Source organism: Sarcophilus harrisii, chromosome 3, assembly GCF_902635505.1.
Source record: "Sarcophilus harrisii chromosome 3, mSarHar1.11, whole genome shotgun sequence".
NCBI classification, from domain to species: domain Eukaryota; kingdom Metazoa; phylum Chordata; class Mammalia; order Dasyuromorphia; family Dasyuridae; genus Sarcophilus; species Sarcophilus harrisii.
The window spans coordinates 481,402,576-481,418,086 of NC_045428.1; the positions used below are offsets into that span (position 1 = coordinate 481,402,576).

General features: G+C 36.8%; 1 protein-coding gene across 3 annotated transcripts; it reads right to left on the reverse strand.

Moving 5' to 3' along the window:
- Nucleotides 1–308: 308 nt before the first annotated feature.
- On the reverse strand, nt 309–14,800 carry MSANTD4 (Myb/SANT DNA binding domain containing 4 with coiled-coils). 3 transcript variants are annotated; one of them, XM_031961087.1, is made up of 4 exons: nt 14,691–14,800; nt 12,874–12,953; nt 2,685–3,298; nt 309–2,296 (listed from the first exon to the last, which is right to left on the reverse strand). In XM_031961087.1, the coding sequence occupies exons 3-4, from the start codon at nt 3,153–3,155 to the stop codon at nt 1,718–1,720; spliced, it is 1,050 nt and encodes a 349-aa protein (XP_031816947.1). In that variant the 5' UTR covers nt 3,156–3,298; nt 12,874–12,953; nt 14,691–14,800; the 3' UTR covers nt 309–1,717. The 3 variants fall into 3 exon arrangements, with proteins under 3 accessions (XP_031816947.1, XP_031816946.1, XP_031816949.1); XM_031961086.1 differs by lacking the exon at nt 12,874–12,953 and having other exon boundaries at nt 14,691–14,796; XM_031961089.1 differs by lacking the exons at nt 12,874–12,953; nt 14,691–14,800 and adding an exon at nt 5,477–6,295.
- Between the last annotated feature and the right edge of the window lie 711 nt (nt 14,801–15,511).

Sequence of the window (15,511 nt, forward strand, 5' to 3'; positions counted from 1 at the left end):
ACTTCCTGATTACAACTACCCCCAAATGGAATGAGCTGCCTTAGCCCCCTCTCTGGAGATCTTCAAGCTAGATGACCACTTAACAGGTATGTCATATCGAGGATTGTATTTCATGTGCGGGTTGGACTAGATGGTGCTTATAGTCCTCTCCAACTCTAAAATTCTGTGATTCTCTTGAATGATAGGAACAGAAGCCATTTGTTCTCTATTTTTTCTATGCTTAAGGAGACAAAAATCCATGTCCCAAGCAAAATAATCCCATTTACTTTAATTGGGCACCCTATTTGAAATAACGGAACCATACTCCATCAGTTTAAGTAAATTTATTTCTATGGCAGAAGTGGTTGTCTTAACAATAGAAAAATAACACTATTTGCAGAGTCAGGAAGTACAAATATACCTATACACATATAACCTATATATGTGTAACTTATGGCATATGTTCTAGTTTTACACATCAGCAAGCCACTCTGGATTTCATAAGGAGCAAATACACAGCCAGTCAAGTTCTCTCAATGTGTGAGATGAATTAAGTGCTAGGCTTCAGTTGTACAAAACAGAAAATACAAAAGATCTAGTTGAAAGATGTTTCCATTCTCTTCTCCTCCCTTTTTTTTTTTTTTTTTTCTAAAGTGAATGTAGTGCTCATGAAAGGTGCTAAATTGATCAATGGAAGACTTCAATTCCCAGAACCAGCCCAGGAAGCAATAGCTCTACACCCTAACCCACCAACAGTGGTTGGAGCAGGGGTTATGACCTGAGCATGGAGGAAGCACCTCCAGTATTAAGGAGAGGATTTTCTCCAATTTAAATAAATCCTTAGTTCCTGTGATTAGTGCCAATAGAGTTGATGAAACAAATATTATTCCTTGGAGTGGGGCAAAAGGAAGAAATCCATTTTGTCTTAAAAAGTATGCCCCTCCCCACAACTCCATTTTTTAAAAGCCTAAAAATTGCCACAGGATTTAAACTCACGTACAACTGCAAAATTTCTATCATGCTCACTCATTTACTTGTTCAAGTTTTTTGTTAACATAGAGAAGATAGTTTTTTGTAGGACTCAAGAAGAAAGGGGACTAATTCTGCAGCTGTGTCTACACAGGTTTGATACTGACAAAAAGATCCAAAGTCATCAGGATAAATTGAACAGTCTTCAAATGTGATTTATTTTAGGTAAATCCCTAACAATTCCTGAACTGCTGAGTCTTAAATGGCTGTTTATGAACTGAAGTGTTGTGTGAGGGAAAAAGGATTATTATCATTCAATACACTATAAGATAACTACACATTTCTACATATTTAATATTTAATGTTTTGGTCATTCAAATAACCAATGTGAATTTATTTCACCTGTCTGTAGTTTTAGGAGCAAAGTTAATATAATATTGAAATTATACAATTAGCCTAAACATGAAGGTGCTTATGAATCCTGGACACATATCACACAACATTCTATGTAACATTACTGAATGGAAGAGAATAACACATTCATTTTTCCTATGGTGAAAAAGCTATATCACATAAAATATGTACTACTTAGTCACAATGAGTTATTGCCTACCACATTTTTTTTTTATTTTAAATACACTGACAGAAAAACAGCTAAAATAAAAAAAAAAAAGCAACTATCTTGTTGCTACTTGATTTAGAGAAATCCTACCTATGACTTATAAACCTTTACATGAAGCTATCCATTACTAATGGAAACTTAGAAAATTCATTTCAAGTGTCCCTCCCTCTGAATACGAAGTCGTTCCTTTTCTATCTGTAAGCGTTCCTTTTCAATCTGAAGCTTCTCAGATTCAAACTTCAAAAACTGCAACCTATCTTTTTCCAGTTGCAAGCGTTCTTTCTCAAGTTTCAATTTCTCAGTCTCTAAATCCAGAGGCTGCAGAATGTTTTTTTCTGCTTGGCCAAGATCATTTTCCAAAGCAGGTTTCTCCAAATGGACAACCTGTAACCTCAATTTTTCTCTTTCAATCTGCAGACGTTCTTTCTCTACTTGGAGTCTTTCATGCTCCATGTCTAAATGCCATAACCGTTCCTTCTCAATTTGTAGGCGTTCTTTTTCTATCTGTAACCTTTCTGCCTCGATATCTAGCCGTTGCTTTTCTATCTCAAGCTTCTGTTTCTCCAAGGTTATAAGTAAATAGGAATCATCATAGGTAGACTGAGGCTGTATTGAAGAAAGAGTACCAAATTCTTTGATGTGGGGGAAATCATCAAGCTCGTTTTCCCTCTTAGAATCTGGTACCACGGAAGATAACATTGCTTCCTCCTCCTCTTCCATTTCAAACTGCAAGAAAAAAAAGAGGACTTTTTAAAGTATTTATTTGCAACTTCAGCAAAAGCACTTTAATTCCCAATACTCTTTAAAATCTGGATTGCTTAGCCACACAAAATAAAATTGCATGCTAAAATTCCCTACATGTCAAAGCATACACATCCATCTCACTTTTTAAAAAGCTGTAATCAAAACCTCAAGACTACCATAGGAAACATGTTTCTGTGCATATATAAAGGTATTTGTGCATGTGTGCATTACATATATATATATATATATATATATACACACACACACACACACACAAACACAAATATATACATACATACACATATATTGTTCTCAAGTCAAGGAAAGACTACACATTAGCACTGCACACAAAACCAAGCTAGCCACTTACTTCAAAATGCTGTGGACCCTTCAATTCCTCTTCCTCTTCTTCCTCTTTGACTTCTGTTAAGGACCCACCTGCTTCCTTGAAATCAGCTGTATTTTGCCAATCCAAATTTGACTCATTTGGAAATAAAATCTTTTCATCCAACTCTTCGGTAATAGAGTCATTGAAATCTGGTGATGAAATGGGGTAGCCAGAGCCCACAAGCTTTATGTTCGCCTTCAACCATTTCCTCTTCATAAGTGCTCGCCAGTCAAGGTATCGCCTTTTCACCTCAGTCCCCGTTCTTTGTTCTCCCTCCCCCACAGCATTCACACACTCAGCAATCTCTTCCCAAGCCTTCCGTTTCATCTCATTAATTGTTGTATTGAGCTGCTTGGAAAATATGATATCTTTCCGCTTACTAATTTCTTTCAAAAGAGTCTGAGTTTCTTGAACACTAAAATTGCTTTTCCTTTTTCTTTTCAACTGCTTCATTTTTCCAACTTGAATACAATTTTTATTGTCAATGTAAAAGTACTGAATGATGCCTAGAAATTTCAGGGACCAAAAACAATCCCTAGTTGGCACTTTGTTTTAAAATTATAGTTTTCTACTCAGCTAGAAGTATAGGTTGGATCCTAAAGGGGAAAAGAGTAAAAAGAAAAAAAAAAATCAATCAAAAAATCCAAATCAATTTCCAATGCATGTGGTACATACTTCACCTAATAAACTTTGTTCAAAAACAAAGAATCATTACTCCAAAACTGGCCACTGAGAAGAGAAAGAAACACTTTTTTTAATACTTCAATTTACAGTGTAATTTCAGGGGTATACTGGAAGTTTCAATAGGAGGAGTTATTAGCAGTGGGTAGCCTTGGCCTTGGAATTAGAAAGGTCTGTTATGTACTACTGAATTTGTGATCCAGGATTATTCATTTAACTTCTCAGTGACCCAGATAATCCTTAGATTTTAAATTGTAGATCTGGCAGAATGGATCTGCAATATGCAAGAAAATTTCCTCACCAGAAGTTCCCTTTATCAATAAAAGCACAAGTCTAATCCTTCTTCCATTCTTACCCTGCCCTCAGGCCCTATCAGAGAAAACAAACCTGAAAACTTAACTTCATATGGAATAAATTCTGAACAACTATTACTGTATTTAGGCTGAAATGATACTATAACGTCAAAGTCCTCTTTAGTACTGTGGTGTTTAAACTAAGTTTTCAGAAAAGGAATGGCCAAAAAACAGTAAGAAAAATCTTAAACCACCAATGGAAACTAACATAACAGTGCACATTTAGTTACACTGTGGTTTCTTATTTACTGAGCACTTTTCTCACAGTAGTCTTATAACGATGATAGTACAAGCATTTTCATTCCCATTTTTACAAATTATTAAAACACCAAATCCCTAACTCCCCTATGTGATCATAGGTAACCATGTGATCATGGTTAAGTACAGAGTTATACCTTAAATCCAGATTTTCTGATTCCAATTCCAGATCTCTTTCTAAGACTTTCTCTAACAATGGGCTATTTGCCTAAAAATCAAGGTTGTTTTTTTTTTTTGGTTTCCTGAGGGTTTTGACTTGCTCATGGTCAAACTGCAAGTATGTGTCAGAAGTACACTCGAGTCAACTTAATTACAACATTGGACCTATATCTACTAAGTCACATTGCATTCATGGCACACTAAAAATTTTTAAAACCAACATAAAAAATTTGATGAGTATAAAAAAATAAATATTATGCGTTATAAAAGAGATTCCTCACCTTTTGATCAAATGCTCACTCCTATACTAAAGATCAGTGATTCCATTTGAATTCCTATCCTTTTCTTCCCACCAAAATATATTCATATATTTATATATCTACCTAGATAGATACACACACATCATATATATCCACATATATTTGCATATATATACATATTTCATATGTGGCTGTAAAAAGGTATAATACATATATCTCATAAATGTATAATGTAAAAATGCATAAACATTCATATATCTCATATACACTGTAATGTACATATACATATATCGTTGTATGTTACGTGTGTATATTCAATAATTCTTGATGTCTTTAGAGTTTTCTAACAATTTGATTTTCTGACTTCCTTCTCTTTTCTCTTTGTAAGGTCCCTAACACATTCACACAAAGTTCTGTAGAACATATAATTGTACTTTATCTTCATGAATCATTAAAGTGACTTGCAATTGCTTTTCTTTTGAAAATTTCACAACAGCCTTAAAACAGGGCCAGGGATCAGCGATACAGGAAAACAAATGAGGTTAAAAACAGTGTTGTTAAAATACATTTCATAATGTAATATGGGACAAAAATCCTTAATATAAACTCTCAACAATGGGTAGATTCTTTTTTAAGTACATCATTAAAGGATGAAAGAAAGGTTTTCCTTAAGTTTCTAGGGCAATTCATTATTCTAATGGAGAAAAAGGTAAATAGTAAGAGGTCATATTCATTACTACTGGTTTTACTTTCACCCTGTACAGTTTACAGAGTAAAAACAAAGTTAGAACTCTTAAACTACATACTATGCCTTTTGTACCCTGGATATTTGGAATAAGCAAGAATGAAAGCTAGGTGGCACAGTGAATACAGTTCCATGCCTGGAGTAATAAAAACTCATTTTCCTAAGTTCAAATCTAGACTCAGAGGCTTACTACTGTGTGACCCTGAACAAGTCATTTAACCCTATTTGTTGCAATTTCTTCATTTGTAAAATAAGCTGGAGAAGGAAAAGACAAACAGCTCTGCTATTTTTGCTATGCCAGCAAATCAAATCTCTAACCTGTAACTCCTCCCATATTGTACTGTTTAACAGAAGTAGAATATGAGCTCCCTTGAGGACAAAGACCATCTTATTCTTGTCTCTTTATATCTCCAAAACCAGCATAGTGTCACATACTTGGTGACATGTTTCTTGAATTGACCTGGAAAATTCATACATAAACACATACACACACACACACACACGCAAATACATATTCTATAGGCTAGATAAATATGTATTATTTTTCAACTGTATAAAGATATGATTATAATGCAAATTCATTTAAAAGCATTACTGAATTCATAGTAGCTTTAAATCATTTACTATTTTCAAAGAATCAGAATTGGGAGGACCCTCAGACCATCTAGTCTAAATCATGGGCATGATTTCCTGAACATGAATTCACTTTACAATAATCCTACTTATTAAGCTGTTTGGACATATTTAATAACTGTAACTGTTAGGTATTTCTTTTGGCTACCTACCAGGAAAGAAATTCTGAGGCAGAGTAATGAAAGCCAAGAAAGTCTGGGAACCTCTGGCTTAGTCAATTAAAATATATATATATTTTTAAAAAGTTTAAAATATTTCTTAGGTAATAATTTTAAAGCATTTTTTACTGTATCACTCTTTAGGTCAAAACTTTGGAGCCTAAATACCAAAACATCATTAAAGGGTGTCATGATTTAAAATATAAGCAGATAACAAGATTTGAACTATCAAGTAGACAGGTCTTTATAACTTTTGTGTTTCTTATAACATTCTATAATAAATAACTATTGGAGGGACAGTTGAATGGTGCAGTGGAAAGAACATCAACCCTGGAGTCAAGAAGAGCTGAGTTGAAATCCAACCTGACATTTAACACTTCTTAACTGAGTGATCCTGGGGGAGTCACTTAACCCCAATTGCAAGGGGGGAGGGGAGAGGAGAGAGGAGAGAGAGAAGAGAGAGGGAGAGAGGAGAGAGGAAAGAGAAGAGAGGATAGAGGAGAGAGGAGAAGAAACTATTGGCTATTATTATCCATATTTTCTGCTGTTATTTTAAAAATACTTTTCTTCCTAGAATGTTTGAGCTAAAGTAATAGGATGAAGATTAGAAACAAAAAATAAAATCTATAATGTCTAAACCACTAGATAACACCCTAATTTTGTAGATGAGGAGAAACTAAAATGTTAAGAGATTGTTTCACTTTTATTTAAAATCATACTACTCAAGCTAACAGCTTTCTAAAAGTACATTACAGAGCAATTATGAACCAGCCTCTGAGGAATGAGCAAGATGATTTAACAAACTCATCTATAATTTCTAGGACTATGAAATACAAAACAAAACAAAACTACACCAACATCATTTTGAATTAGCCAGACATTTTAGGAACACCAAATTCTTCATTATTTGTGAAAGAAAAAAAAATTAGTAAAAAGAGATCATCATATAAAAAGCTTTAAGCAACCTTCTCCCATTATGTTTGTTACTGCTAAATATATTACTATCCATTCTATTGCTCTATGCCACCTAAAACAGATATGCCAAACTTGAAGTATTCAAAGTAGAATAGGAAAAATGAGTAAAGGGTTGGAATTAAAACCAAGAATAACATGTGCCCTAGACAATAAGAGGAGTAACAGTAGCAGGGATAGCAGCAAACAAACAAAATCCCAAATATGAAGTAATACTATTTACTCTGGAAAGGTACAAGGATTCATCTTGAAGAATCTCAATGTTAGTTGTTAGGCAAGATTGTAAGGAATTAATCATTAGTGTTAAGGAAAATTTTCCTGACATTAAAGGTGGCCAAAGACTAGAAAACTGTTAGCAAGACAGGTTAAAATATTCTTTTCTGGAAGTTTTTTGTTTTGTTTTGTTTTGTTTTAATGTAGAGGACAGAATTAGAGACCACGTTATGATGTGTTCATTGGGGAGTGAGAAGGAATATAAGGGTTATTTGATATAGATCAAAGTCAACCAAGTTTAACCATATCTCAATTATTTTGCCAGCATCAAAGTGCTATTTTGCATAAAGGAGGGCTTCTGCTCTGTTGAAGTTAGTCTCTTTTACATGCTGTGGTGTCTCTCCAAATCCATCCCAAGTGTAAAAAGTAGGGACCTGGAGGAAGGAACACAAACCCAGGAGGTTATTAGATCCTATGAAGTAAAATGGCTTTCTTGTCTTTCTTTTTTTTTATTCAAATATTTACTAGTTACCCGTTTAATAATACTGAGCTACTATATCCCATGCAATTTGTATAAGGCACAGTCCCTGCCTCAAAGAGTTCACAATCTAGGAATTGGCTGAGACAAATAACTATAACATAAAATAATACACAAGTGAAACGGTAACACAAAGTATGAATTCCATTAGGGAGAAAAATTGCTGAAAGAAGAGGGCAGCAGTGATGCTAAAGTAAGGCATTATAAAATGGCTTTCTGACCATAGTTTAGGTGAGAATTGAGGGGGAGAAGGAAAAAAAAAATCGGGGAAATAGTAATTCAGTTTAGAGAAATAGGTAACAGATGAGATTTAAGCTCTTGACCAAGGTTCTATAGTTTCCAGTGTTGTCTAATTAATTAATTTGAAGGAAGCTTCATATTCATCTTATAAGAAGCTTTTCTGAGTAGTCTAATTGAGACAGTTCAACTAAATTTCATAGCTACTGAATGAGGATAATAACTGGGAAGAACCACTGTGGAATTTCTCAATGCATAAGAGATGGAGTGATCCCAATAGATGGAGGATGAATTTGCAAGTCGCTCTGGCAATAATACATACAGCTGAGGTGATCCCATCATTTACTGGAATGTGCCATGGGTAGATGGTAAGCTTCTCCTGGGAATGATGGACAATAATTATTGTCTTTACTGTTTTTTGTTTCTAGCTTTTTTTTTTGCTTCTGTACTTTTTATGATCCCTGATAGTGCACACCTCACAGCAGTCTGCTATATGTACAGACATTACTAATAACTCTTTTGTGGCAAGAAATTGGAATCTCTTTTCGGCAACAAATCTTCCTTTGGAAGAAGAGGAAAAGACTTGTTCCCCATTGCCAACTGCAGGTACCAGCAATGCCCCTCCATAAATCAATTTAGTGGGGTCAATTTACAAAACCCACATTCTGTGTTAAATTTTTTTTTAATGGCTGCACATTTCTCCAAAGTACAAGGTAAGACAGAGATGTTAAAATAAAGTCAAAACCCGCACAGAAAACCTACTGCCAGATTTGTTCATTTGGAATTGGCATAGGAACTAAAACTAATTTAAATGGAAGAAAATATATCAGAAAATACTGAGCCACTTGGCATTTCAAACTGGATGTCTTATAGGGAACTCAAACAGAATATGTTAAAAACAGAACTCTCACTATCTTTTCCCAACAATCCACTCCTCTTCCAAACTTATTTCCATCAAGGTATCACTATACCTCTAACTCACCTAAAATTACAATTTTGGAGTTGCTCTCAACTCCTCATGTTCCATCAATCCAAATATATAAACGATTGCCAAGGCTTGTCCATTTTATTACCTAACCTGCCTTACATAATCCCCTTCTTTCCACTCACAGTCACTACCCAAGCTCAAATCTTCATTATCATTAATGACTCGAAACACTGAAATAGGCCTAATTGATCTCCTTGACTCAAGTCTCTCTCCTGTCCAATCTATCTTCCATATTGCTGCAGTATATGGAATAATATTCCTAAAGTATAGGTCTGACGAATTTGTCATTCCAAAACTCAATAAACTTCAGTTATTCCTTAGCAGTCGTACGGGAGAATATGAATATTTTGGTTTGGCCTTTTATAATCTGGCTCCAAGATTATCTTTCTGGTTGAATTATACATGACTCCCTTTTATATATATTTTTTCTCCTAGCCAAACTGACTTTCTTGCTGTTTCTTGCAAATATTATTTGGCTTCTAATCTCTGTTCCCTTGCAGTCTGCCAACAAGCCAGTCAACAGACAAAAGAAAAATGAAATCCAAGGAAACCAGAAGGCAGAGATGAGTGAAGATCAAATTCCAGGTACAGGGAACAGTCAGTGAAAATGCCAGGAGTTGGAAGATCGAATATGTTGAATAAATAATAGCAAGAAAGCTAGTGTCAATGGATTGTGGGCTAAGTAGGAAATACAAAATACATGGGTTTTGAAAAGATGGGCCAGAGCAGGTTAGTAATTTTCATAGCTGAGTGAAGGGTAAACTGGGGTAGGCTGAGGTTTGCTGCTGACAGACCCAACATCAGACTGATCTGCAATAGTGATAGACAAACTGTGGAAGTGATAAGGGCCTGCAGCAAGGTGGGAGCAGTGGCAGGGGAGAGAAGAGGCAGAATTCAAAAGAAGCAAAGGTAAAATGAACAGTCTCACTGTTGAATAGCTGAGAGCGCTAAAGCAACTCCATTTTGTCTGCAGTCTATCTTCTCTCTGTATTATAATCCTCACGCTCTTTACCCTTCCTTTCTGCTGAGAAGACAGTAAATATCCAGAAAGGGCCTAACTCCTAAAGAGAGCAAACCTGAAAAAGAATCTTTCCTGTTACTAGCCTCAGCAACAAGCCCTATCCAATAAAGAATTCCTTGACATCCCCTACTCCTACCCTGTAAAACCCCAGCAATAAGCTTAGTCCAATAAAGAAATACCCCATATTCTCCAGACTAAAATGAATTCGCCTCCAGTCTAAAACGAAATCTATAGAAGCTCTGTCCTTTTGTTCTTTTGGTATGGGTGGGCCATACTTCAATAAATGCCTGTTGCTTCTTAAATTTCTGTTTCTAGGTTGTTCTGGTCTCAACAATTTTATCCACACCATCCTCCTCCATGCCAATAATGAAGTCCCTACTCAATATATCCCAGAATCTCTAATTTCCTTCAAAACTCAAGTATACTACATGAAGCTTTTTCTGATTCTTTAGTAATCCCCCATCCCATCCATTCCTTTGAAATCCTTTACATATGTTTATGTATCATATATACTTTTATATCTATACCATTTATATGTAATAAACTCCTTGAGGGTAGTGACTAATATTTTTCTTCTTATGTTCCTAGCACCTAGCCTGGCATCAGCCTGACAATAAATGGATTATTGTTTGATAATACCAAAAAAATCAACATAAAGTATGTATGGTAACCAACACATGACTTAGTAGATAAATCCTAGGTTAGTAGATAAATCAGAGGCAAAATGTGGATAACTGACCTATTTATTTAAAAACAAAACAAAACAAAACAAAACTATTAGGCACCGGAGACAAGATTTGAAGCTAGATCTTGACTCTACATCCAGATACCCAATAAACCATTCTGCCGCTATCCCAGAAAATAAACATTGCAAAATCCAGCAGATCTGATACAAACTGAGGATGAACAACCATTTTGAGCAAAATTAATTACTGTACTGACAAAGTCTACTGATTATAATTACCTAAGCAGTATCTAAAACAAGGAGACCAATAAACAGAAAATCAAATGAATAAAGTTAGTCTTTTCTTTAAGTAACAGAAAAGTATTTCATTGCAGACAGGATATCTGTTACATATCACAGTGAAACTTCCTGTCCCTCCTTTCTTAGGGTTATAAAACATCTTATAGTTATCAAAACTGGTTTCTTGAAGTGTTTTTAATTTTTATCACTTGAATAAATTCATGATTTCCCTCAATATAGGTATGTCCTCCAATCCTCCAAGACATCCTTGTCTTCCTATAAATCCTCCAAACAACTACCAAATCTGGATACTTTTTTTTTTTTTTAACATTACATGGAAACCAGACCAGAACTGAGCTATACATTTGTTATCTCTTGCTTGAGTTCATATCACTTATAGGTATCAAACAGCTGATATATATAGCATTTGAAATTATATTGAAACTAACCTAACAATGTTATTGTAGTAAGAGTACTGGAAGAATTATTTCCATTTTACATACATTTAAATAAATCTGAAAAGGTTAGATGTTTTATTTAGCTAGGAAGTATCAGTGCTAGTTTTTCAACTTAGGCATCTCTTGACTTGAGAAAGTCCACAAGAAAAAGCAACACTCATTCTGATATATCATGCTTTATACTAAATGGGAATGTTTTAAGTAAAATAAGCTATCTAACCAGAAAAGAGTGAAAATGTTTAGTGATGCTTATTTGACATCACTACTGGGTTGGATACATAAAGAAAACATTTAATTACAAGCCAAAAAAGAAAATCTAGGATACAGTTAATATACCAGCAGCATACTACATCTATGTGGGAAATTCCTGTAGCAAACAGATTAGTCTGTCAATGAGCCATTAGCTTTAATCTTATTCTTTTCAAACAAAGCTGACTATGAGATGAAATAAAGTCCTGATTATTTGGAGGTATACAGGGTGTCCAAATCTGTGATTCATCACTGTAGGAAACTAACAATGTAGATCTAAATTAAAAACTATTATATGTTTTTATGTGTTATATGTGTCACACTGAAAGGCTAAAAGATTTGCTCCCCAGATCACAAAGCCAATAAGTACCAAAGGCAGGACTTGAACTCAGGTCTTCCTAACCCCAAGGCTATTAATCTAACCACTGACATGATGTCTGTCATTATCAAGGATGCTAATTCTAGGCTATAGGACCATCTTAAGTTTTACATTTTGAGAAAGATTCTTGGTCATGTGGTGCACTAAAATAACTCAAATGGATCTGTGAACAATACTTCCAATAACGTAGATTTACAAGACATCCACACTTGTTCATCCTTTGAGTTTTTTGTCCAAATTTATCCATAAGTTTGCCACAGTGGGTTCACCCAATATGTTAGAAATCTTCTTTGTTTGCTCATGACATTTCCAGGATAACAGTAGAGCAAACAGGCTATTCATTGGTTGACCCTCATCCTTATCATTTATTCAATATATCTTTGTTCAAGAGGTGATACTTGCTTTGAGCAATTAATAGAATTTTTATAGGTGAAGATTGGAACAATGGAAAGCACAGGATGGGGAAGAGGGAGGATTTCAAGCTTACAGAATGGCAGGGGCTTACAAGACTTACATGATAATAATTTCATTTTTAAAAATACTTAGATTAGTTAGTTGCCCAAGACTAAGATCTATAAATGTTCACATTTCTTAAAATTCAAATATTTTATCTCATTCTGCCAGCAATGAGTTCGAAGTACTAAAAATTCAAAAACCTCAGTTCACATAAATCAGAAGCCTTTCCAACAGAAATGTAAAACATAACCCCTGAATAATTTACTAAAAGTTGTTCAAATCTGTGGACTTGATATATATAGATAGATAGTTAGATATTGATATCTATCTATCTATACTGCATATCTTGTTGTTCTTTGTATTCAAAATTAAATGAAGATAGAATTGCTTCTAAGTATGACAATATTTACTATTTTTAAATTTTATTTTCTGATTTGTCAAGTACTTACCATTTGCAGAACCCGATGCCATCTCAGCCTCCTCAAAGTTTTGGCCCAGAATCTTTGAAGAAAATTATCCAACCTGCTCCCTAATGTAATATTGGAATCTTGGTTATGAGCCTCAACCATTATGTGAAATTCTGCTTTGGTACATTTATCCTTCCATTTCTGTTTGATTATTCCCTTCCAGTTCTCTTCCCAATAATTGACTAGGTAGGATTCTGCCACTGAGTCCCTTGCCTACCAATTTTTTAATGCATGAAAAGATGAAAGACTTCTGAGTACAGCATTAATATGCCACTAATGTGTTTTTAAATTCTAATACCTAATTGAAAAGGGAATCAGTATTTTCCGTCGCTGCTTCCCCAGTAACTACTTCTTATCCTTACCCTTCTCCCCCCCCCCAAAAAAATCCAAGAAATTACTCTTAAATCTCTTCAAAGTGACAAATGATGGCAAAGAATTATTTACCATTGTCCCTTACAGAAATATTCCCTAGCAAAGTGACTTCATTTTTTCTGAAGGCTGAATGGAAAAGCACTGGAACCTTCACTTTGGGACAGTTTTTGAAGGCACAATTACTTGAAAATGAATGGACAGTTGAGAGAATTCGATGATTTGAAGAAACGGCAGGAAATTCTGGCTGGTAGCATTTCTTCAAAAGATTTTTAAAAGGCATTGGTTAAGCTACAGCTACAAGAAAATAACTACAGATGTTAAATCCAGGAGAAAAAAAAAAACACCAAAATAAACAGACTAGTAAGTAATTTTTGCTCACTCCTGTATTCTTACATAAGATTAATTGCAATGGGGGGGAGGGGGAAATTGATGCCGTTTATGGTCACTGAAAATTGAGGTACTGGCCCAGTGATGTAAGGGAGACTTGTCAGAAAAGGGAGAAGTAGCGCTGTCATGGCACCAGGTTTTCTCAGCAGAATTTCTAGCTGGAAACAATTTAATCCCGGGCCAGGCTGCTGGCTGGGGTGAATTCCATCGGACTGAAGCAGTGAAGCAGGAGAGAAGACGTCTGGTCCAGTTTGGGTTTTAGATGTTTTTTTTTTTTTGGGGGAGGGGGTACTGTCGTTTTTGTTTATAAAGGATTGACTACAAGGCCAAAGGAAAAGAGCAATTGGGAGTATCGGGAACCTGATGCGAGAGGAAGGAGCCGACACTGGATAGTAAAGCACAAAGTCGGGCTTAAAGAGGGAAGCAATCCTGCAGGTCACCCCTAGAGATGAGGACAGTGATTCGCCCGGATGCTGCCAGGGGCAGAGACTTCATACACATCTTCTCCCAACCACTTTCCGCTAGTTACCCGCCGTTATTAAGCGCAGGAAGGAATGGTCTGGTTTTCCAGGCAGCTAGGATTTCCTCCCATCCCCCTTCCGACGCCGCCCCTCCTCCACGCCCCTCCCCCACCCCCGGCCTTTTTTTTTCTCCGCGGGGAGATGAATGGGGCTCTGAGTGTTTCACCGGCGCTTTGCATCGTCTCTCACACACAGCCCCGGGGCCGGCCTGGCGAAGGGGCTGGGAATAGGATCACGGCCGAGCCAGGGCGGAGGACCCCGGGTCTCCCTCCCTGAGAGATTATGATGACTCCCGGAGACTGAGGCTCCCCTTTCCCCCCCCGCCCCCCTCTCTCTCTCTGCGGCGAGGTTACCCTCCATTTGGAGAGGAGGAGCTCCGCGGCCATGCACAGCGCCTCAAGCACGGGCTGGGGCTAGGGCTGGGGCCGGGGCTGCCGCCTCACCTGCTAAGCAAAGCCGCGCCCCTCCCCGGCCTCCACCTGCACGGGAAAAAATTTCCCCCTCGCGGGAAACACTCACCTGCGGCCCCACCTGCACCTCCGGAACTTCTCCACTAAGAAAATAAATAAATTATGCCACCTCTTTCCTCTCCTACACAGCCGCCTTCTGCCCGCCCCGCTCCACCTTTCCAGTGTCTCTATAGGTGAAGACCGCTGCCACTCAGGCGATGTCGTTAAGCCATTGGTTCACAAAGAGCTGTCATTCTGGCTGATCTGCCCGCCCCAAGGTTAGCGTCACAATGGGAATCGAACTCACAAACTGGTCCCCGGGTTCTTTCTCAGGAATGCTGCAGCACCAGAATTCGTTATTGCCACTTCTGCGCTCTCTCTTTGGTGCACGCCGCTGTCCATCACCGAAGCTCTCGACGGGGATTGGTCCCCGGCGATTTCCAAATCTGTTGGGTTTAAACGAGGTAAAAGCAGCCAAGTGTCTCCTATGACCCGGGCTCTTTGCTGAGGAGAGAAGGAAAAGAGGGCCTGGATATATCTCCGAGTAAAACTGGAGGGGGAGACAAACCTCAGAATAAAGGAGCGGAACGAACCCAAAGGAAAAGCCCGTGACCATGGTCTCAAGTCCCATATATCGGACTTGGATTTATTGGAATGGAACGCCTATACTTGAATCCTTTAGGGAAGGAATCTTTACCCAGTCTCCAAAAAATAAATGGAGGAGGAGGACATAGTTCTTTCTATTTCACTTTACTCCGTGTTGCTTTTACAAGATTCTTTGCCCTTCATTAGAGCTGCTGACCTTGCTGAATGAGAGTTTTGCACGATCAAAATTAACAAATTTTCTAAAAATATATGAATTCATATGAATATATATCTAAAAAAATATGA

Bases quoted from the DNA above. Each gene is read 5' to 3' on its own strand.
- MSANTD4 (XM_031961087.1), bottom strand. From the start codon at position 3,155: ATGAAGCAGTTGAAAAGAAAAAGGAAAAGCAATTTTAGTGTTCAAGAA. The intron at 2,297-2,684 runs GTAAGTGGCTAG...TTTTTCTTGCAG, and splicing joins AGGGTCCACAGCATTTTGAA to TTTGAAATGGAAGAGGAGGA.